This window comes from Lampetra planeri, chromosome 46 (genome assembly GCF_965212315.1).
Source record: "Lampetra planeri chromosome 46, kcLamPlan1.2.h2, whole genome shotgun sequence".
NCBI lineage: Eukaryota > Metazoa > Chordata > Hyperoartia > Petromyzontiformes > Petromyzontidae > Lampetra > Lampetra planeri.
In genome coordinates this window covers 37,755-61,849 of record NC_136152.1, presented here as the reverse complement: position 1 = coordinate 61,849, position 24,095 = coordinate 37,755, and the positions used below count along the sequence as shown (strand labels likewise).

Below are 24,095 nucleotides of genomic sequence, written 5' to 3'. Positions count from 1 at the left end.
GCTTCGGCGGCCATCTTACAGGAGGGATGAATCCCGGCGGGGGGGCGGGTGAAATTCGGCGGCCATCTTACGTGAGGGTTGGATTTCAGTGGGGGGGCTACCGAAGGCGCCGCTTCGTTGCCGTTATCCGGTGACGTCCCGCGCCATCGAGTGACCCCCCCCCTCTCTCTCCCTACGTAAGATGGCGGCGATGTTGTCTCGACTCTCGAGGACTTTCGACGGCGTTCCCACTTCACCAGCTCCAGACGTCGTCGCCGCCGCCGCCGTCGTCGTCGGTTACTGGCCACCAACTTATTTGACTCCATCTGTTGTTGTTGTTGTAATCACGGGCACTCCATCGTTGACATCGTCATCGGCACACGGTAAGGGCTCGTTAAATCCGTCGTCAGGTCGTGGTCCATCCACTGCTGGATGAAGCCCCCCCCCTCCCCTCTTCACAAGCCGTCACCTCTCGCGATTTGTAACGAGGCACCAATTTATACTGTGGAATTAGGATGCTACTTCAGAAGTGATGATGTAATAATTACTCGTCATGAAAGACGAAATGTTAAACTGATTGGCCTACACCACAGACACTGGACTAATTAGACCGGGACGTTCAACATTTAGTGTGGACATTCTCATAAACTCTACGTGGACACGAGTTATTTGATTGATAATCGAGGGCAAAGTTGTACTGCGATCAGTCATGTTCCAGGGTAAATCTATTTGCAGATGACACGGTACTGATTACTGCTGGTCGCTCTCCGGATGACGTGATTGCTAAGCTCCAGAGTGATTTAAACAAACTAGAACATCAGCTAGTTGCTCTTAAACTAGTCCTAAATCTCGATTTAAAGCTTTCGTGACTGCAGGGATTCATCTTCTTGGTTCTTTCTGTAAAGTCACGTAGAATGGAAATAATAAAATAATAACAATAAAATAATTCTCACGACGTTTCGGCCACAACGCAAGCAGCCGTCCTCAGGTGAAGACCAGGTCCTAAACCCTGCAAAACCAAGGTGGTATGCTTCTCACCAGGACTAAAGCGGGAAGTTATTTTCCCCCAATTACATTCCTTAAATAATGATCAAATAGAGCAAGTCAAGATCTATAAGTATCTTGGGGTCATCCTGGATTCAAAACTGAATTTTGAAGATCACATTGATTATATTGGGAAAAAGACAAAAATTAAAATTGGTTTTCTGTATCGACACAAGCACTGCTTGCCCCCTATGTTCTGTTTGGAAGCTACCATACTGCCTCTACCTGATTACTGTGACATCGTGTATAAATCAGCCCCAAGTACTGTTCTGAAGAAGCTTGACTCAATGTATCACTCCGCCTTAAGATTTGCATTGAACTGCCCATATAGGACTCACCACGGTGATCTCTACATTGGGTCAAACTTAACATCTCTTAATGTTCGACGGCTTGTGCATCAGATCTTATTTATTCATGATGTAATTACAAAAAAATCCGCAGATTACCTGCTGGATCTCCTCTCTGTTTCAAAGAACAAATTTGACCTAAGGTCTACGCTCATTTACCACCTTCATATTCCCTATTGCCGTACATATACTGGAGGAAGGGCCTTTGCTATTGATGCCCCAAGGGTCTGGTATGCTATCGCCAATAAAGCTGCCAGTGCTATTCAGTGGCCTAAAATAAAATGTTTCGCTCCGGATGATCGCTGCAAAGTATGATCTGTGTTTTGATTTAGTGTGCTGATCTTAAAGGTACATTGAAAAATTATGATACTCCAATTGATGCTCCTGCTGTTGTGGAGTGACTCATGCAGCCAGCTATGGCTGCAGGGTTTGGTGGTACATGTTGTTTATGTCATTTATTGTGAAAATTCCGTCAGTTCCTATGATCACTGTTAAATTGCTTTCATGGCTTTATTTTGGTGATTTCAAAAAGTGTATTGGTTTGGCCATGTTTGTTTTTTGTAGTACGGAGTAAGACTGATGGCCTTAATCTAAGTTGTCTTGTGGTTGTTGTTGTTGTTTGACTTGCATCCCACTGGGATTTTTGCACACAGCGTTGGTGTACGGTGTTTTTTCTGCAATATTTTGCTGTCTTTTCTTGGATTTTCTGTTTGCACTTAGTCACATATTCACTTTAAGATGTTTTCTTGTTCATGTTTTTGTTTTTTGTTGCGGTTGCACCCGATTCAAGAGCCGAATTGCTCACAGGGCTATACCTAATAAATTAACTTGAACTTGTGAACATGGAATTTCCACCACTTGGTATAATTTACGAGGCGAAGCGGTGGTGAGAGCACTGAGCCCCCCCGTCACCCGAGTTCGATTTCCAACCAAATGAGTGGCATTTGAATCGGTCCTAGACATTTCATTTATTTAATTTCATTTATTTGGTTCAGCCCTGTGAGCCATTCAGCTCTCCCCCCCCCATCGACCATCCATCGGTGGATTGACAAAGGGGGGGGGGGTCTTGCATTATTGAGGACATGCCGCGACTCGCCATGTGAACATGGAATGTCCACTTTATCCTTGGATTGGACGTACGCAGGGGTTTAGGTTAAATATTCCCCCAGCGTACAATACACACGTACAGTAACCATAGAGAAGGGCCTTTGGCCGAAACGTCGCCTATTACATATTTTACCACGGTGTTTATAGACGAATATGTGATGGTTTATTTTTAAATCCTTTATATTAAGTTCGCTTGCTTGCTTGCTTGCGTGCTTGCTTGCTTGCGTGCTTGCTTGCTTGCTTAGGACCGTGCAAATCTTTCGCTCGTTTTTTAACCCACTTCCCGTGATCCAATCGAGCTGACATTTTCCACACAGACTCGTTGTGCGAGACAATTAATGTTCGTGAAAATTTTCTTCTAAAATTTTACACTTTTTAGGCAAATTTTTTTTATTTTACATTTATTCAAATACAACTCATTCATGGCTTTGGCTGAACGTCACAGTGTAGGAGCCCAGAGCGTAACCCCTCCACAGGCCGTGGCGGATTAGCGCAGTTGGTAGCGCCCTCGCTTCCCATGCCAAAGGTCGCGGGATCGATCCCCCCGTCCTCCACAGGCGAATATATTTTTAAATCCTTTATATTAAGTTCGCTTGCTTGCTTAGGACCGTGCAAATCTTTCGCTCGTTTTTTAACCCACTTCCCGTGATCCAATCGAGCTGACATTTTCCACACAGACTCGTTGTGTGTGACAATTAATTTTCGTGAAATTTTTTTTCCAAAATTTAACACTGTTTAGGGAAAACAAATTAAATATTTAATTACCAATTGCTTAATACTGGCAGACAATCATCTGACCCATAGGTGAGAGCCATCTCAAGCCAGAGGACGAGAAGACTCTAGCCGCCACGCATATAAAGGATTTATAGTGAAAAACTTTGTTTTTACGGGTTTACTTGTTACTAATCTACGCACAATTCACGGCGGTAATTATATTTTTCACCGTATATGTAAATCACATTTACATTTCGATTTAAAGCTTTCGTGACTGCAGGGATTCATCTTCTTGGTTCTTTCGGTAAAGTCACGTAGAAGGGAAATAATAAAATAATAAAAATAAAACATAATAAAATCATTCTCACGACCACAACGCAAACAGCCGTCCTCGGGTGAAGAACAGGTCTGTCTGGAAAAGACAGCGTCTGTCTTTCCGACAGACCTGGTCTTCACCTGAGGACGGCTGCTTGCGTTGTGGCCGAAACGTCGTGAGAATTATTTTATTATGTTTTATTTTTATTATTTTATTATTTCCCTCTACGTGACTTTACCGAAAGAACCAAGAACACATTTACATTCTGAACAAGAAGAATAGGTTTTACCCCTTTCTGGAAATAAAACAGTTGTGTTAAGATGTTCAACCACCAAATATAAACCTTTTGCAAGGGATCAAGTACTGAATTAACCACACACGTACTTGTGGTGAACATTCAAACAAAAACAAGCTCTGGTAATATTTGGCATTGTCTTTAAAACTGATTGGTCCACACCAGAGACACTGTGAGGCTTTGTCTCACAAGTGTCAGACCTGAGAACTCCAAAAGGCGAATAGCACAGAGGATTTATAGCTCGGGGTGAGCAGCTACATAATGTTGCCTTTTATATTATACACTGTGTAACAAAAACATTTTTGTTCCTGGGTCGTGTTATTTTCAAATTGCTTATGCCTCAAAGGTACAGAAAGTGGCTATTATTCCCCACAAACTTTGCTTTTGTGACCAGGACTCAAAAGCAAAGTTAATAATCTACCTTCTTAGGTTTTTTCGGTAAAGTCACGTAGGTAAAACATCAAAATGAATGAAAATAAAATAAAATCAAAAATCACGACGTTTCGGAGGCAACACAAGTCTCCGTCATCAGGTGGGACCGTCACAGCCAGATTAGCTGCATCAAGTGAGGCAATGATTCAAGATGTAATCCCTTAAAAGCGAGTTGAGGGGGGGAGGAGAGGGAGGGGGGAGCTCATCAGACTATGGTAGCCAATGAATGGAACGTATCGGGAGGGGGGGCGAGGCCAAAAGGGTGGGCGACGGCGTGCAAGCGATTGTGCGCAAGCGGCTAATTACTGCACACGCCAACACAATGGAGCGATTATGCGCAAGCGGCCAACTGCCGCACACGCCAACACAATGGGCAGAGAGGGGGAGGGAAGCTCTAATACACATGATAGACAAAAGAACGAAAATGCCCATGTTAATACCAATGCTGGCTGAACAATGAAGAGAGTACTGTTAAAAAATAACTGGGGATGTTAACACTCGGTAAAGTAAAGTAAAATAGTGCCTGTCAGATAAGATGGTCCAAAAAATTGTAATTAAGTCTTTTTTGCGTGGTTGATAACATCTTTCCAATGATTACTAAGTTTGTACCCATCATCACGGTTGAAATTATGTCTGTGTTTGTATATTTGTATGGCTTCGTGTACAAACCTTTGATGGTAGCCGGGAGGTTTGCAGAGAACCTTGGTCTCGGAAAAGACAATTTCATGAGAGCCCACCGAGTTGTAGCAATGATCGGCAACGGCAGAAGAATCAGTTCTGCCGTGTTTCAGATCTGACTTGTGCTCGCGGACACGATCAGAAACATGACGTTTCGTTTCTCCAATGTAGCAATCACCACAAATGCAACTCAATTTGTAGACTCCAGGATACTGTAAGTCAGGAACGACATCCTTCACAGATGGAATCAGATCACGGATTTTATGCACTGTACTGAATCGGACTTGGATCTTATGTTTGTTTAGAATTTTGGAGATCTTTTTGGTCACGCCAGCTATGTATGGTAACGTGATGGTTTTGGTCGGAGTTTCATGTGGCTGTTTCTGTGTGGTGGGAGAGACAGCTTGGCTGATAGTACGGTCAGAGTCAGCCAAGCTGTCTCTCCCACCACACAGAAACAGCCACATGAAACTCCGACCAAAACCATCACGTTACCATACATAGCTGGCGTGACCAAAAATATCTCCAAAATTCTAAACAAACATAAGATCCAAGTCCGATTCAGTACAGTGCATAAAATCCGTGATCTGATTCCATCTGTGAAGGATGTCGTTCCTGACTTACAGTATCCTGGAGTCTACAAATTGAGTTGCATTTGTGGTGATTGCTACATTGGAGAAACGAAACGTCATGTTTCTGATCGTGTCCGCGAGCACAAGTCAGATCTGAAACACGGCAGAACTGATTCTTCTGCCGTTGCCGATCATTGCTACAACTCGGTGGGCTCTCATGAAATTGTCTTTTCCGAGACCAAGGTTCTCTGCAAACCTCCCGGCTACCATCAAAGGTTTGTACACGAAGCCATACAAATATACAAACACAGACATAATTTCAACCGTGATGATGGGTACAAACTTAGTAATCATTGGAAAGATGTTATCAACCACGCAAAAAAGACTTAATTACAATTTTTTGGACCATCTTATCTGACAGGCACTATTTTACTTTACTTTACCGAGTGTTAACATCCCCAGTTATTTTTTAACAGTACTCTCTTCATTGTTCAGCCAGCATTGATATTAACATGGGCATTTTCGTTCTTTTGTCTATCATGTGTATTAGAGCTTCCCTCCCCCTCTCTGCCCATTGTGTTGGCGTGTGCGGCAGTTGGCCGCTTGCGCATAATCGCTCCATTGTGTTGGCGTGTGCAGTAATTAGCCGCTTGCGCACAATCGCTTGCACGCCGTCGCCCACCCTTTTGGCCTCGCCCCCCCTCCCTCCCGATACGTTCCATTCATTGGCTACCATAGTCTGATGAGCTCCCCCCTCCCTCTCCTCCCCCCCTCAACTCGCTTTTAAGGGATTACATCTTGAATCATTGCCTCACTTGATGCAGCTAATCTGGCTGTGACGGTCCCACCTGATGACGGAGACTTGTGTTGCCTCCGAAACGTCGTGATTTTTGATTTTATTTTATTTTCATTCATTTTGATGTTTTACCTACGTGACTTTACCGAAAAAACCTAAGAAGATGATTCCTTGCAGTCACGAAAGCTTCAAATCTAGAGTTAATAATCCACCCTATTAATAACACTAACAAAAAAAAATTGTTCCTGGGTAGTAAGTGTTGTTTCCTAATTACTTATGCCTCAAAAGTAAAGAAAATGGCTATTCCCCACAAACTTTGCTTTTGTGACCAGGACAGTGATATTTTGAAATGTACCTATTTTCAATGAGAAAACGCGGTGTGGATTTGTGTCTTTCCCTCACATAAAGTCCTGGTCACAAAAGGAAAGTTTGTGGGGAATAATATAGATTTTCTCTATTTTTGAAGCGTAAGCAATTAGAAAATGACACTTACTACCCAGGAACAAACATTGTGTTACATAGTGTTATCAGAGCATGTTTGTATGTTTACCACAAGTACGTGTGTGTGGTTAACGCAGTGCATGATTCCGTTCAAAAGATTTCTATTTGGTGTTCGAACATCTTAACACCTGCCGTTTTATTGCCAGAAAGGGGTAAACACCTACTTTCGTGACTGCAGGGATTTATATTCTTGGTTCTTTTGGTAAAGTCACGTAGAAGGGAAGGGAAATAATAAAATAAAAAATATATAAAACAATAAAAATTATCACGACGTTTCGACTGCAGCACAAGTAATCATCATCAAGTGTGAAATCCACAGCAATATGTTTTTTTTAATTTACCTTCTATGTGACTTAACCGAAAGAACCAAGAATACCTACTCTGATTGTTCATACTTTGATACTGGCAACAACAAAAAATATCCCATCGCATTTAAATTAACATTGCAAGGAATGGTGACATGACGTCATTGCATATTTCGCCACCAATGACGTCATGGGATCTTTGACCACCAGGCTCAGTAACAAACAAAAAAAATCTCGCGCCTGTTTGGCCGGCCAATGACGTCGCTCGCCATTGGTCGCCGAGCAAGCGGCGCTCTGATTGGTCCGGGTGGGGCTGGGGGGGGCGTGGGGTCACAGCATGCGGGAGCAGCTGCATAAAAGGTAGCGGAGCGGACGGTCGAGTTTTTCATGTTACTCCCAAACTCTCTTGCACTAAACGTGCACGGTTAGAGCCAAACGTTTGTAACGAAGTGTGTGCGACACGTGCCAGGGTTGGGATAGATGCGTGCGGTGTTGCTTGTCGCTGGGGGGGGGGGGAGGCGTTGAAATACATGGAGGTGGTTTATTGAGGGGGGCCTCTGTCGGGGCCTGGGTTGTCGGGCTCTGGAAATGAATTCTTCAAAGGGCTCCGCAAACGCCGATTTTTTTTAAGTGTTCCTCCCTTTGTGATTGTGTAATGTGACGCGGCACGAAGCGGTCGCATTGTCGCGGGCGTTGCAGTCCTTACAACTAGAGACTCGCCGTCGTAATTGTGACCCAAAAGCCGCGACCATCATTACACATCACCACCATCGTTAACACCGTTATATAATAATTATCGTTATTTCCGTTACTATTATGATCATTACATTACCTTCGTGTTCGTCACCACCACCACCGTCGTCATCGGCATGATCAGTCGTAGTCACCACGATTGTTATCAGGTCATGTCCTTAACCACGTTCAGCACCATTACCATAATTACCAAGAACGCCACCATTATCGTCGTCAGTACTATTATCCTTGACGACGTCACCGTTATCGCAATTTTATTCCTCACGATTATCAACGAAACGCCTCTCAAAAGTCGTCCCCTGCACCTCCGATTAGCACGGTTGGCTGCGTACGGTGCGAAAGAAGTTCGCACCATCTTCATCATCATATTCAAGTCGCCATCACCAGCATCATCAGACGCAGATCTATCATTTATCACCGTCATCTCCAGCGTAATTGTCACTAGGGTCGGTAAATGAGAAGCTTGCAGTGTTCAAAGGGTTGTGTTTTTATTTCTTTTACTTGAGGAGCGTTCGTCGCCCAATGGAGTATGGAATTCACTCGGACGGATGCGTGATAAATAAACAAGTTGCGTCTGATTAGGGAATGTACTGGGATGCCGACAAAATAATGTGACCTTACCAGAACTCAATGGAATATAAACAATGTATACATGTGATGTGTGACTTGGCCTCGCCCCGATTACACAATTGCTACTACGTTATATTTTTGGTTATTTCGGTAAAGTCACGTCGAAGGGAAACAATAAAATAAAAATAAACAATAAAATTCTCACGACGTTTCGACTGCAACACAAGCAATCATCAGGATAATCATCAGGATGATGATTGCTGTGTTTTTCATAACCTGATGATGATTTCTTGTGTTGCAGTCGAAATGTCATGAGAATTTTATTTTTTATATTTTTATTATTTATTGTTTCCCTTATACGTGACTTTACCGAAAGAACCAAGAATATGAATCCCTGCAGTCATGAAAGCTTTAAATCAAAATGCTACTACGTTAGAGTTTACATGAATCAGAATTTGTATATATACTCGGAGTAACCTGCTGATCTTTAGAGCTATTTTTCACTGATGTCCAGTCGTTTTCACAGATGTGAATCGTGCCTTAATGGTCAGTCTCCATGCCTAAAACAGTTGTTTTAGACTGCTGTGGCGCTCAGGTGTGAGAAGTGCAGATACATTCAAATGGCTGCAGTGATTTACTTTTCCATATCTATACTGACCGCCTTTATCCCACACTGACCAGCGTGGTGAATTAATTGGTCAAGTAACCCTCAGCCAACATGGCACCGGGAGGATCGCATTCAGCAGTGGAATGACAAGAGGCCTGTAATGTACATGTATATGAGAGACATTTATATTTGTTGTGTTTAATGACGGACGTAACCTGCGATAAATTCGGGTTCTCAAGTTTAATAAGTTAAATGACAAGTTTAATAAGTTCTCAAGTTGGGTGGCAGGGAGGCGCAGCATCAACACTTGTGCCTCAGCAAGCAGGACCTGGGTTCGATTTCTAACTCGGGAACCTTTCTGTGGGAAGAGTGTATGATCTCAAGAGTGTGCGTGCAAGTGATTGTGTGCGTTTGTTGCCACCCCACCCCTTGTGTGCTGTGCCGGCCTTCATAGGTGCTTGCTAACAGCACTTGCTCCAAAAGACTGTTAAGGCTATTTGGGGGATCTTTGTATTTGTGTCAGCGAGTGGAGTTTGTATGTCCTCCTCCTGTTCTGCATGCATTTCCGCAGGGTTCTCTGGTTTCCACCCATTGCTAAAAATATATGGTGTAATCGGTGTTGGCTTTATACCCTTGGTAAATAAGTAATTTTTTTTATAAGTTGAAAATGCTTGCACAAGCATTGGTGGCTATTCCTTGTGGCTCTGAGGATGTAATAATTGTTTGTGTCATTGCCACGTGATGAGCAGGGCATGGGAGGTGTGCCAAGCAGTATGGATGAGGCAATTGAAAATAACTTCAGAAGTATGTGACATTGTCTTCCTCGGGTCATTATTTAATGCTCTCTGTGAGAGTTTCAATTGGTAGTGTAATCCTCTCGTGATCATGTGATGCTTTATTAGAAGATTTAGCATTTAAATGATATGGAAGAGCAAACATTTATTTGCCTTCAGAGAAATGAGACATTCAACAACACAGCCAGTGATGAGGCTATATATATTACATAAGGCATATATGTCTAAGGTCACGGGACCTTAGCTATGATGGGTAATTCACATTGCCATAACAACGCGCTATGGCAGCAGTTGCTAAGGAACATGCCTTCAGAGATCACCGACTTAGTCTTATTGTTCGTATTGTTACAGCACATCACCGATGGCGCAGTTGGAATGTATTTGTTATTTCACTTATTTGATGTCACGATATTTGTTATTTTGTTTAACCCCAGATCATACTTGTAAACAAGATCACGGTTCATACTTATCTTAATGGGTTTTACCAAGTAGGTTTTCGATGTGTTTGCAGTTTCTACTACGTATAGTTCAGCACGACGTCCAGCATTAAGCTGCTTGTGCTGGGAGCATCTTTGGGAACCGAATTCGGTTCAGACCTCACTATGTTTGGTCTTTGAGATAACCCAGGTAAGCCTTGCCGAACTAAAGGCAGTTACTAAAGAAGTTAACAGCATGTGCAGTGGATTATACCAAGCAACACACGGTGCAACCCGAAAACACATCGGACAGCTATGCATTGTTTCTCCCTCCTGGTGAAATTTAATCTGGTTGGATGGTCAGATTTATGAAAAAAACTTAAAAATGGACAGACTCACTGTTGCCGTACAAAGGAAGAAATTCTGCCCCAGTTGTGTGGCGACATTGACTGGGGACGACCCACTGTCACTCTCTTTGCAGGCATCGTCGTTAATTAACGAACCAGCGAACCGAACCGCGACGTTGCAGCGATGGCGTGCGCCGTGGCAGAGCCGGACCCGCGCGGGGACTTCCCGGCGTGGCTGGCGACGCGCGGCATGAAGCCCACGTTCGCCGACGCCATGGAGCGCGAGCTGGGCATCAGCGACTACGAGGAGCTGCTGGCGTGCGCCGAGGACGCGCAGGTGACGGCCGAGCTGCTGGGCGCCGCCCGCGACCGCCTGCCCTTCGCCTTCTATGCCGTGCTGCGCCGTCTCGTGCGCGCGTTGGCGCCACGGCAGCGACAGCGGTGGTGGTGGCGCCAGCGCCGACGAGGCCGCCGCCGCAGCCGGGGGCCGCTGTCCGGAGACGGCGAAGACGATGGCGACGGGAAGGAGGAGCGAGCGAGGGACGATGACGGTGGTGATGAGGAGGAGGAGGATGATGAGGAGTTGGGAGGGTGCGCCCCCCGTTGCGAAGGAGTCCTGGCGAGTCGCGCCGTCCTTGACGCCATCGTGGCCACGCTGAGCTCCCTGAGCCGCGAGCTGCTGCAGTCGGCGCAGAGATTCCGCTGCCTGGACTCACTGGTGCACGGAGACAGTGCCGTGGGGCCGAGCGAGGGGGGAGGCAGCCCCTACCTCAACACCACCACCATGTCGGAGGAAGGTGGGATGCTTTACACGACAGACTGATAGAGCGACACACTGCTCTCTGCTCATGGTACCGTAGGCGCCACGGTGGCGAGATGTTAACTGCCTTTCCTGGTATGGAGGAGGTCGTGGGTTCAATCCTGACCGTTGTATGTTTTGAGTTTGCATGTTTCTTACCCCTTGGTCGTGGTGATTTTTCTCAATTTTCTATCCACATTTAGAATCAACATAGTTTGGAGTATTTGTCTGCTATACATTTCTACGTGATAACCCACTTCGTTGAGCTATCATTTGTGGCCAGGTCGCTTCTGAAAAAGAGCTCAGTGGGCCTTACCTGGTAAAATAAAGAAAATAGTTTAAAGTAGTTACAGTATAATTGCACATTGGTCTCTGGGTGGGTCTCTCAGCAACAGACTGACACACTGGTCTGATGCAATTATTAGACAACAGTGGCAGACTTTATAACACTGGATTGGCAGAATAGTGTTTGTTGGGTCTCTAGCCACTAATATACTGACAAACCAGATTCTATTAACAGTAGCCTTATAGTCCGGTGTCTTGGGTGGGCTCTTTATCCAATAATAGACCGATAGGACCGATCTCTAACTTGTGAAATTTCCCAGGCAAGGCTGACGTTTGCTTCTCTCGGTGTCCGTTTTGAACGCGCCCGTAGTGGAGGTGGCCGAGTCGTTTGAGGCGGAGGCGTTCCACCACGAGGAGTCGGTGAAGATGTCGGAGAATGAGGCCGGTGGGCGGCACATGGGGCAGGAGTGGGGTGAGGGGATGGCGCCAGCCGTGGAGGAGTGTGGGGAAGGTGAGTGAGGCGGGGTGACTGCGGTACCGACCCACATGATGTACGTGTGGGTCGGTACAACCGAGCCGCACCAGGGCCGTGCCCGAGTAAAGCCCGGCACGGGTCGAGAGGTGCCAGTGTTGTTTTTCACCCGCGGAAGCCGTGCTTTCTGGTGTCGCACAATGAACGAGTCGAGACGCGCGTAGATGACGCGGTGACGCAGCGTCCTCGCCACGTGCCGACCGACGTCGGTGCCCATTGAACTCATCGTAAGCGTCCATTACGCTGACCGCGCGCCGTCGTCGCTCCGCTCGCGTTGCCGCAGACTTGGCGGACGACGCTCGGGAGGGCGTGGTCGCCATGGAGACGCATGGCGTGCCGGGCACAGGCGGGCGATGTTGCAGCAGCAGCAGCGGCGGTGGTAGCAGCCACTGGGAAAAGGCAACGACTGTGAAGACGGAGAAATTCTACAACGGTGAGCACCGGGAGGAAGACGCAATGCAAAACGACACCAACGGCTCTCGCCTTGTAGATTAGTATCCAGGCACCGTTGAGACCTTAGGTTTGAATCCAGGTTGCAGCCCCTGTGATAAAACTGGCTTCTCAAGAGTCGTGATTTCATAGCCTTGGCACGGCCACCGCTTAATTTGCCTACATGCCAGTCGTGAGAAACTTGTATCAGTTCGACTATCATGTGTTGAACTTACTCTTACCTCCATCCTGTGTGGACCCGATATCGCTTGAAGGGATCTCGGAGGTAGCTCTGTAATATCCGCTTCAGTGGGCTGTTCTCCAACGCAGTGGGCTGCGCTGCTCTTTCAGGAGATCCGAACGGATTCTTCATCTCGTGTTGAGATGCCGATGGTACAATCTGGATATATTTTGGGAAAGAGACAAATATACAAAAGTTTATACTTCTCAAACGAAACTTGTAACTCAATTTGGACAGTCCGGAACACAGCCCAGGTGCTTAACTACAGGATTGGAGATGCTTGTTCTTTGGGGTTATATAAATATGCGACATTTTAAATGCATGAACATGTGCTGGCCAATGTTGAATCTTTAAAGCACAGATGTAAAGACTCAATGCTAGTAGCTATTATATTGTACGTACATATCTGCACTGTGTGTCCTGGGATGTCTGTTATGAGTTTGAATATTCGTCTAAGCAGAAAGTTACTTTCAATTAACTTTCAAGAGCATGACCAGACCTTGTTGTTAGAACATCTGAGGGTTTTCTCTGGGTGCTCTCCGGTCTTGTGATTTAGCAAAACGTGGCAATGCAGGTCCCTGCTTTATTATACTCTTTGGGTCTTTCGGTAAAGCCACGTAGATGGAAAAATAATGAAGAAATCACAGCTTATTTTGTCACCTGAAGACGATTGCTCGTGTTGCGATCGAAACGTCGTGATTTTTTATTATTTTTCTACCTACGTGACTTTACCGAAAGACCCAAAGAGTATGAATTCCTACAGTCCAGAAAGCTTTAAGTCAAGATTTGACCCTGCTTTAATAATATATATTTTAGACTTAGTGACACTTTTTCCTGGGTAGATGAGTGACATTGTTGTGAATATCAAATTAAGATCAATTCAATCTGCTCATCGACCATTGTTAAAGCAGTGGTTGATGAAATGCACTTTGAACCGAGGGATCTGAGGTCAATTTAAATCTGTGCGTGGTGGTCACCCAACCATGCTCTATCCAGGTTAAAAGCCTGCTTAACTTCGGTGATGTGACGAGATTGAGTGCATTACGGCTCATTTGTTCTTGGGCTTAAGAACATCAACTCCGCTCTTGGTCCTGGTGTTGTCGCGCTGCAAGGGCATTACGTGTGTTCATCTCTTAATTCCCAATTCCTTTCGCTTTCCGCCCGAAGAAAGCGACCGGCAGCGTCGCAACTCCCTCCGCGGCAGCCCCAGACCGAGCCGCCACTCCTCTCATGGCCCCACGCCACCTCCGCCGCCGCAGCCTCCGCAGCAGCAGCCACCGCAGCAGCCTCCGCAGCAGCCACCGCAGCAGCCACCGCCACCGCCAGTACCACCGCTCACCACCGACTGGCATCACCACCACCACCACCCGGCCTCGGCCGAGCCATCCCGACTGCTCGCGAGGAGCGGCGAGGGTCCGTACGGGCACGTGCATCACCACCACCATCACGAGCACGCGGCAGCGACGGCGGCAGCGGCGTCGTACCACCCCCTCGGCCCGGGCGAGGACACGGGGGCGATCCACGGCGCCGGCGATGCCCCGCCGCCCGGCACGGAGCTGGTGCAGACAGGTGACGGGCGGTTTATCCGCGCCGCACAGGGGGTCGGAGGCCACCGCCACCGCCCCCCCCTCCTCCACGCTTGTGCCGACTGCGGCAGGGGCTTTGCGCAGACGTCGGACCTGCGGCGTCACGCGCGCACGCATACGGGCGAGAGGCCCTTCGCTTGCGCGCCCTGCGGCGTGCGCTTCTCGCAGTCGGGCAGCCTGGCGCGGCATCGGCGCTCGCTGGCGCACGCGCTGGGTCGGGTCACCGCCACCGCTCCCGTGCAGCCATGGGTGGCGCTGTTCTGACCGTGGCGGAGCGGTTGCAGCTTGGTTGTTGTGGACGCGCCGGTCGGTGGTGTTCCTGTCACGGTGATGATGATGATACCAACGACGATAATTGGTACATTTGGTATTGGGGCCATTCTTAGAGCACCAGGCTGTCATGAAGACGCCACGATTCCCCCGGCCGCGTGCCTGCGTGCACGTTCGATCAGGAAGTGATGCTGTGTGAAGTCACGTCGCAGGAAACGATGTCACAGGCAGTGGTCTTTATTACCTCTCTTCTGATGTGTTACTGAACAAGGCCATGTTAAGCCGAGCCAGGTCCGAAATGTTTGAGTGTTACAGTGATGCAAAGAGACACAATGTGAATTTGTGCAAAGTGTCGCCTGTTTGTGCCGACGATCCACTCATTAGTGCCCGAAGCCTCGCACCATCGCACCTACTGAAACGATGGATGATGACAAGCAGGTGCCACTTCCCGTGATGTCACTTCGAGTGATAATGCACTTCCAGATGGAGTGAGCCCAGTGTCAGGCCGGGGTGGCGGCATAATCTCTTAAGTGTGTGACATGGTACCCATCTCCGATCGGCACGTGGACAAGCGCCGCGTCGTTCTTTCCTTGTTGTGAAGACGCGGCGTGTGAGCCCCGCTCCGGCTCCCGGTTTTGGCGATGTTTTGCGCGAGGTTTCGATTTTCTGGTGCTTGTCGCGTTAGTTACAGAAAAAGGATGCATTCTAAATGTAACCGTGGACACGGGATCTCGAAAGCACCGCCGTTGGAAATGCCGCAAACAGCCAACATGCGAACCATGCGACGGGCGGTGTTAAGCGCACTGTTGACTGGGTGTTCACTTGTTAAGAAAAAAAGGCTCTCTCCTCCCCCTCTCTCTGCCCCCCCCTTCCCGACCACCGCAGGTGACAAACGCGGTAATGTCGGTGGCATCGGCGGCGTCAGCAGCGTCTTCACGAGGAACTGTTTCCCGGACGAGGCGTACGCCTTCCACCCCATAAACGTGGTCGGCTTCTGCACCGAGGCGACGCTGCTGCCACCCAAGCCGTCCATCTACAGCCTCGGCTGCGGCCAGATGGACGGTGCCGCCCCGCCCCCGTCGTCGTCGGGGCTCAACGGCGGCGCTTGCCAGCCGTTGCCAAAAGCGCCGCCGCGCCGGCAGGACGGGCTGGGCGGCGCTCAGGATCCGGGATCGGTGACGCAGCCCCCGCCGGCGGCGGGAGGTCCGGCGGCGGCACGCACGTCGTTCGTGTGCGTGGAGTGCGGGCGGTGCTTCGCGAGCGCCACGCTTCGTCGCGTGCACCAGCGGCGCGAGCACAGCGCCGAGCGACCTTTCCACTGCGACATGTGCGGCAAGCGCTACACGCAGGCGTGGCTGCTGGCGCGTCACGCGCGCTCCCACACGGGCGAGCGGCCCTTCGCCTGCGCCGACTGCGGGCGCCGCTTCTCGCAGGCGTGGATCCTAGAGCGGCACAAGCGTACGGTGCGGCACCACCGGCACAGCGGCGGCGGCGGCGTTGGCGGCGGCAGCGGAGTGTCGGTGGAGCCAGTGCCGCCGGGGCTGCAGCTCACGTGACGGTGACGCCGGCGCCCGATCGAGCCGGCCGCTTTAAACGGAGAGAAGTTCGGGAATCGTCTCCGTACTTGAGGGATGGAGTGGGGGAGGGTTGAGTGGAGAAACGACAAGAGATGTGTGGGCGGACTGACGGACCGACAGACAGACTGATGGAGGAGCATATGAGCACATAGGCAGAATGATGAACAGCCAAATGGATGGGTAGGTGAAAGGATGGCAGGACAAATACATGGGTAGAAAGATGAACAGGCAGATGGTGGAATGGAGGGACAGACACCGCTGACGAACAGATGGACATATGCATGGGCAGACAAATAGACTGACAGACAGACTACAAAGTGGATAGACAGGTACAGAGATGGACAGGAGAAATATAAGCAGACAGATGGATATACAGATTGTGCAAAGGAAAGATAAAGACGCCTGGTTGCATGTGGACTGACGCGGATAAATAAGTTAATGGCCAGACAGGCAGATGGGCAGGCGGGTGGGTAGGTGAAGAGATGATTGCACAGATACACGGGCGGATGGAACTATGGACAGACGAACAGACAGCGCGTAGGAGAACTAAACCGACGGACGGCGAGCCTCGCACCGTTGACCTCGTGGTCAATGCGGCGGGCTTGACGCCAGTGTGTGGAGATGAGAAGGGTAGACGCGACACGATGGGATGGGGTGGTAAGGAGTGCTGCTCTGCTTGGTAACACGTGTCCGTGTGTATTTGAGTCTTCACATGTGTTGGGGGGAGCGGTGGAGCAGTGGTTAGCGCGCCACGCTATGAAACCAGGCCACCTAAGTTCGATTCCCGGCCTTGGCTAACATCAGTAGGGAGTGACATCTGAACCGGTTCTGAGCCTCTCGTAGGCTGACTCGGCCTTGAGTTCGTACCTGGTATAGTGGGTAAACATCTGCATGGGGGAGACAAAGGTGGCTAGGCAAAGAACTGGCCACACCCACTGAATTTCGTGTTTGGCCTTAATAAGTGCTTGCTAACAACACTTGCCCTAACAGTCTATGTACAGTCTATGGAGGTGGAGATTGTCTGTTTTATGGGTGTGCATAATTTTTCGTGTAACTATTTGTCTGCATTGCGCGTTTGTATGTATGCTTGTCAATGTGTGTATGTACGGGTGTGTGTGTGTATGTGGGGAGCGGTAGTGTAGTAGTTTGCGCACTGCGCTATGAACCCGTTAAATTCCCACTCATAACCAATAACAAGTGGAAAATATTTGAACTAGTCGTGGGCCTCCCCTAGGTCGACTCAACGTTGCAATGAGTACCGAGCGTGACCTCGAGTTAACATCAAAGTCGTGTGGTCGTGGTTGAAAAGTGATGGTCCCAAAAACATTTACAAGGCTTTTATCGGAGCTTAAACGTCGACGTTTGTTAAGATAGGTTTTTTTTGTTCGTTCGTTTCTCAATCCTCTTGTCCTGGTAAGGGTTGTGGCAGCATGATGAGTCGGGCGACAGGGAAAACCTTCAACTTGACAGCTTCCCTCAGGTGTCCACCAGCGAGTCCTAGGGTTGCCGCAATGGCAGGCCACAGCTTTTCGCAACTACATCCACAATCGAGGTCCTGAACATCGTCCACTCGGATTCACTGTCGACGACTACCCCTGGAGTGCAGGATAAGTTCAAACTTGGCGAGAGATTTAGCGAAGCGCATCTCACTTTGCCGGTGACCTCGTGACATCACAGCTGGGTCAGGGGTCGTCGAACGCAGATATTTTTATTTAACCCCTTTTGTGTTCCGAGACGACGGCAAGTTGCAAGGTGGGTCTCGTTCACCACTGAATCTCGGCACGCATAAGCTATCCGAGTGAAATTTATTTTGAGAAGTGTAGCGCCACTGTTTTTAAATACCACAGCAGAGAACTGTAGTGACACGACCACACTCTGCGATAGCTGGTGCCAAACTGTGGCACGCCTTCTGGTAGTCAAGTTACCAGTCAAGTTACTTTTACTTCTGGTTCCGTTCCGATGACGTACATCATCAAAACGTTATCGGAATAAAAACCGATGATGTACATGTACATCAGCGGAACGGGAGAGAGTTAAGGTATCCGGAACGCCTGGCTGTTGGACCTCGATGGGATTGGTTGCAGCTAACTCCAGGTTGCTATGGGGTATGTGGTGGCCCATCCCGGTGCGAGCTCAGAGCCAGCCCGGTTCCAAATGTGCCATGGAAACGCGGCGACTGTCTCACCCCGAGCCGCGCCTGTCGTGGTACGTAATCGTTTTTCAAGCGCCTGGAGCTCATCGTGAGAGAGTCCTCAATCTCTGGAGCTATGGGACAGACACTGGGTGAGAGTTTCGTGCAAGTTGGTAGCGGTTAAGTTTATACGTATGGGCTTTTGAGCGCTATATTATCCCCCCCCTTTTTGTGTGTGGGTTTTCTAGGAACACTCCATGTTTTTTTTTAGTTTTCCTCATCGCGATGCAAATTGCACGCAAAGCAGTTTGCCGAGCATCCAAATGCAAGACCCTCCTGCTAAATAAATAGCAAAGACTTAGGCTGCTGGTTTAATCAATTAAATGTGTTCATATTCTTTGGGTTTTTCGGTAAAGTCACGTAGATAGGTTGAAATTAATAAAAAAAAAATGAACAAAAACCACGACGTTTCGATCACAACACAAGCGATCGTCATCAGGAGGAAAACATAGGGGGAAAGCTACTGAGGCAGACTTGGCAGCTTTCCTCCTGATGACGATCGATCTACGTGATTTTACCAAAAGACTCAAAAGAATATGAATTCCTGCAGTCACGAAAGATTTCAGTCAACATTTAAATGTGTTTATTAGCGAGGGTTTGTCTAATCAGCGGCGTGACTGCTGTGGCATGTGTTCGAAGTGGGCAGGTTCCGCCTATTGGGATTTGTGTTACTGATGGTCGTGGTCATTGCTGTCGACGTATACAGATCTCGTAAGAAATTCATGAGGAATGCGATACCGGTAAGCGTTGCAGTGTTTAACAAGCAAATATGTTATGATGCCAGCGTGGGAGCAGTGTTGATTTTAGGATACGATGAACATGGAACACCATGAGGGTGGGGGGCGGGCACCTTATATGTCCACTCCTCCACTCAGTGAAAAAAATATATGAATTGGATGATACTAAGAGCAGTCCTTGGAGGTCAAATGCAAATTGCTGTGGGATCTGGCAGAAGGAACAGAAGTGATGGTGGCATCAACGGCATTGGCTGAGTGCCTTCCAAGCCACCCTGAGGAGTTGCCTCTGAATGGGGGGCACACAGGCGGGGCACAGCCCCCCCCTTCCCTCGCATCCCAGGAGAATCGCCAAGGCGTTGGAAGGGGTTGGGAGATTGGTGGCGGCGGCAGCAGCGGCAATCAGGACGGGTTTTGTCCGAGTACTACTGCATCGTTTTTTAGGCTTTTACTCTTTCCAATTGTAAGCGCTAAAATTCATAAAGAAGAATTTTATGATTTTTTCTTGTGTAATTTATTACCGTTGCGTTGCCGTTTGGGGATTCGCGAGCTAAATTATCGCGAGCGGGGCGCGGCGCGTGCGAGTGTGCGCCGTGATTTGTATGGGAGCGTTTCTCCCTCCGCCGGTTCGAGTCTCGAGTGTTCCAAGGTCGTGGGGTCAATATCTGCGGCGGTTGTGGGCGTTCCCGTGATCCAAGCGTTCAGCCCACAGTTGTAAAGGTCGCGAGTTCAAATAACGATGGAGAGGTGAAATTGACCCGTCATTATTGTCATCACTACTTCGATATTGATAATAAAAAAAAAACATTGAGCAGCGGTGGCTTTTATGTGAGGAATGGAGAGTAACTTTCAGACTGGGTTACCCACGATAGAAATGTGTAATTTCAGCCACCGACTCCTGACTGTTGATGCAGATGAGAACCATCCTACGTTGAGTTTTGGAGGATCTTGGTTTGTCGTATGCGAAATGAAATTGTCGCATACATTTATTAAATTCTTACGAAAAAATGTCAAACAAGCATTGATAAAAAAAACTCAAGACAGCAAAAACAAGCAACTGCGTTGCTATTGGTGCACAAACGCACATTTATTTTAAATAAAAAAAAGCTGTCCCGTGTTTGCCATGGTTACTGCCTCAACTAGAAAACGTTTCAACCACCCACATAAAAAAGAAGAGGCACTGCCCAACATGTCCGTCTTATGTTTTTTTAACTTTGAAGGCAGCGTTAAATGATGAACATAGTGAGTTTATTTTTAAAATAGATTGCGGCAAGATTTAACGGGCAGTGGTGGGGTTCATGACTCATTGCGAGGAGGAATTAAATTGAACGTGTGGTGCATTGGATAGACAAGAAAAAAAAGTTTGTTTGACCCAGAACTATTTCTTGTGCTCAAGTCTCATGGCCGTGGCATGTGACTTGATGACGCCCCTACTGAATCACAAGATTTCTCGAGTATAGAAAGTTGAGAGGTGCCCGGGTTAAAATGAAAGAGACGCTTACATTTAGAGTGCATCCTACTGCTTTGTTGTTTGGCGTGTGGACTTACAATGACTGCGATGCCACGGGTTCGTTTGTTTTATAGTAAACACATCGCCATGCGTTTGGTTAATGTGCGTTTTCCATTGGTTGATAACTGTTCCTAATCAGTATCTATAGAGTTACGTGTAAAATGCCGCAGGTTGCGTTTTGGCTTAAGTCATTTTAAGATAAGTAATCAAAAAGTTTTCCGCATTATCGCTAGAAGCAAAATGTTTTATTATAATGTCTGGATAAGTTACTCCTGTTTGTAAGCGAGCGCATTTTAGAACTCGGTCATGTGATTATCATTTTATTTTATTTTTCTCTTTCAAAGCAAGCGGACGACGCGTGCTCGCAGTCATGCAAGCTGCCTTCTTGGTGGCTGTTCTGTCTTCAAGTTATTTCTAATCGGCCTGCTTTATAAGTTATAATAAATATGTTACAAACACGATTTCTCGTCGCCGCGCCCTCCTGTTTTCCGCAGTGTGGATTTTGGAGATTTATTTTTGTTGACCGAAAAAACAGCAACATGGGCGATGCTTCCTCCCGGCATTTATCTTATACAGACTTGTATGTGCCGCCTTAGTCAAAAGGCACTTTACAACAATTATAAAATCGTACATAAGATGATAGCGGTTCAGTTAAATGAGTGGGGTTATTAAAAGGGGTGGTGTAGTTGTGACGGGAGAACAGGTAGGGGAGTGGTTAAGGAGGGGTTGGGGTAGTGATAAGCAGAGGTGTGGACTCGAGTCATGTGACTTGGACTCGAGTCAGACTCGAGTCATGAATTTGATGACTTGCGACTCGACTTGGACTTGCATAACAATGACTTTGTCCCACCTATGAGGTGTGGACTCGAGTCATGTGACTTGGACTCGAGTCAGACTCGAGTCATGAATTTGATGACTTGCGACTCGACTTGGACTTGCATAACAATGACTTTGTCCCACCTATGGTGATAAGGATTGGGGTAGGGGTATTGATAAGGGTAGTGATGAAAGTAGGGGTAGTGATAGGGGTTGCGGTAGGGGTATTGATAAGGGTAGTGATGAAAGTAGGGGTAGTGATAAGGGGTTGGCCTGGTCGTAGCTCGGTGCCAGGGGTAGAAAGTAGCAGGATTGGCTCGGGAGGTGTTTCAAGTGAAAAACACAAGCTGCAGGTTGCTTTCGCGAAGACGATTCGCTTTTGTGTGCCACAGGGGGCAGGAGGGAGTTGGCTCCAGTGAAAGGGAGCGAGAAGGGGGGAGAAGGAACCAGAGAGAGCGAGACTTGGGCGACGGCGCCATCAAGAAGCGTGTCCCATTGGACATTATGGCGCGCTTTCAGGATGTGATCGGCGTCGGTGCTTTCTCTGAACTGCAGTGGGCAAACATCGAGGGTGTGACAGCATTCTGGCAAATGCCGCGCCAGGTCACGACTTCGTTGTCGGTGGACCGCAAGTCGACATTGGATCTCGTGCCGGTGACGATGGAGCACTTGATCCGTCATTGCGATCGAGTGAAGCCGCTCTGAGAGCGATCGATGAGTCCTTCACCGCGACGGGGATGAAAGCCAAGCTGGTGCGGTACCACAACGTCCTGGTTCAGGAACCTGCCATTGTGGCATCCTACTTGAATCCACAGCTGCCGAAAACGACAGACCAAGACGAGCTGGCTACACTGAAGGGGACGATCCGCTCTGTCCTGCAGCATCGTTACTCGGACGTGCTCGCGATCCCGTCGACGGCAGTCGCTGCCCATATGGAGGAGGGGTCGCTGTTCAGCAACGTTGGCAGCTCTATCGACGACGGCGATGAAGTCGATCGTTTTCTGAGCACGGGCAGTGGTAGTCTCCCCGCAAAGAGCTGCTCCCCACCCACTACAAGATGGCCTGCGACTGCTTGGGAGTGCCAGCGACGTCAACTCCCTTCGAACGCGCGAATAGCGGAGCCGGGCGCGAGTTCACGGCGTTCGCCAGTCGCTGTTGTCGACGCTCTTCATCCAGTCCATGTGCTTGCGCTCGTGGATCGCGGCCGGCTGCCTGAAGGTCCCCGTCTAACCGGGCCGGAGCGGCGCAAGATCTTATTGCCCGTCGGTTGTCCGAGGACGACGGCAATGACGACCTTGATCAGGTTGTTAATGATATCGTCATCGACCAAGACGACTGAGACAAGGAGGTTATGGAGGACGGTGTCGTCGACTGCCTCAACGCCCGATTCGAGAGTATTATATACGAATAAAGCGCTCTACCTCGCATTTACCTGTTATAAACCTTTTTCATGCGTTGTACCCCGGTAATTACCCTGTAATCGGGTAATGTGTATGGGGCAAGGGTAAAAGGTAGGGTAAAGGTAGGTTCGTTTTTACCTGACCTTGCCGTGGTATAGTTGGGCCCAGCGGCAGCGCATTCGCCGCTTCGTTGCGGTTCGAGCCCAGCAGCCACCCTGGTTAACGCTCCGTGTGTGCATTCGCCAATCATACACGGCCGTCTGCTTCAATGGTCGTTAAAGATGACATTCAAAGAAGAGGGTCCCTTCCTACATTTGGATATTTGGCCAACACCCATGAAATTGTATGTGTTTTAGCTATTGGGAGGTTACCAGAGAACCCAGCGTAGACCCATTCAGAACAAGGGGAGAACATACAAACTCGACCCAAGGCACCCGAGTCGGGAATCGAACTGCAGGATTGTTTTGCTCTGGGGCGAATGTTACCACCGTACCTCCCTGATACGAAGGGCGTCGTCATTGTTACATTCTGAATGATACTGGTAGGAACCTCCTGGTTCCACCAGCCCACAGGGGATTATTGTGTCCGTCCGTCGTGTATCAAAAATGGGAGGGGTGGGGCTGGGTGGAGAGGGGAGGAGCTGGGTGGGGGGTGGGAGGGGTGGGACTGGGTGGGGAGGGGCTGGTCACCCAGTGGTGCCCTTAAAAAACTCAACGTTTAACCTACACACGCCGGCTTGTGCCCGCCCTCACAGCCGGCCATATTTGCGGAATACACCACGCCGCCGTTGACCCTGGCCATTGACCAAGCAACCCAACGTTCCTACCAGCTCCCTCCGCAGGACAATGTGTTATTCGCATATTTAGTTGTCTGACCCGTGCCTTTCCAGATGAGCATATCCCAGGAGGACGCCTTAGATGGGGCACCGCTCTGCGCAGTTACCACTAGATCAGAAACACGGATACAGAGGAGAAACATTGAGAGATTAAATAAGTGTGCCCACCTTTCTTTCGTACGGCCGATGTAGATGCAGAGAAACGACTACAATTTCACATCAGCAGGAGCAGCGGAGTGGATCATCATCGCTGTGATGTCTCCTTCGCATTTGTGGAATCGGGGCTTTGGCTACAATCGCCATACCACTACTACTGG

At 48.5% G+C, this 24,095-nt stretch overlaps 1 protein-coding gene across 3 annotated transcripts; it reads left to right on the top strand.

Annotated features, from left to right (window-relative positions):
- Positions 1-72: 72 nt before the first annotated feature.
- On the top strand, positions 73-21,188 carry LOC144733255 (uncharacterized). Of its 3 annotated transcripts, XM_078615039.1 has the most exons (7): positions 73-362; positions 9,766-9,820; positions 10,708-11,370; positions 12,028-12,168; positions 12,473-12,622; positions 14,027-14,428; positions 15,601-21,188. In XM_078615039.1, the coding sequence occupies exons 3-7, from the start codon at positions 10,758-10,760 to the stop codon at positions 16,269-16,271; spliced, it is 1,977 nt and encodes a 658-aa protein (XP_078471165.1). In that variant the 5' UTR covers positions 73-362; positions 9,766-9,820; positions 10,708-10,757; the 3' UTR covers positions 16,272-21,188. The 3 variants fall into 3 exon arrangements, with proteins under 3 accessions (XP_078471165.1, XP_078471164.1, XP_078471166.1); XM_078615038.1 differs by lacking the exon at positions 9,766-9,820; XM_078615040.1 differs by lacking the exons at positions 73-362; positions 9,766-9,820 and adding an exon at positions 7,400-7,446.
- Positions 21,189-24,095: the final 2,907 nt, after the last annotated feature.

What these genes read in the sequence shown, in the direction of transcription:
- LOC144733255 (XM_078615038.1), top strand. Translation starts at nt 10,758, where the DNA reads ATGGCGTGCGCCGTGGCAGAGCCGGACCCGCGCGGGGACTTCCCGGCG. An exon ending in CACCACCATGTCGGAGGAAG is followed by an intron (nt 11,371 to 12,027) that starts GTGGGATGCTTT and finishes ACGCGCCCGTAG; the next exon opens with TGGAGGTGGCCGAGTCGTTT. An exon ending in CGTGGAGGAGTGTGGGGAAG is followed by an intron (nt 12,169 to 12,472) that starts GTGAGTGAGGCG and finishes GCGTTGCCGCAG; the next exon opens with ACTTGGCGGACGACGCTCGG.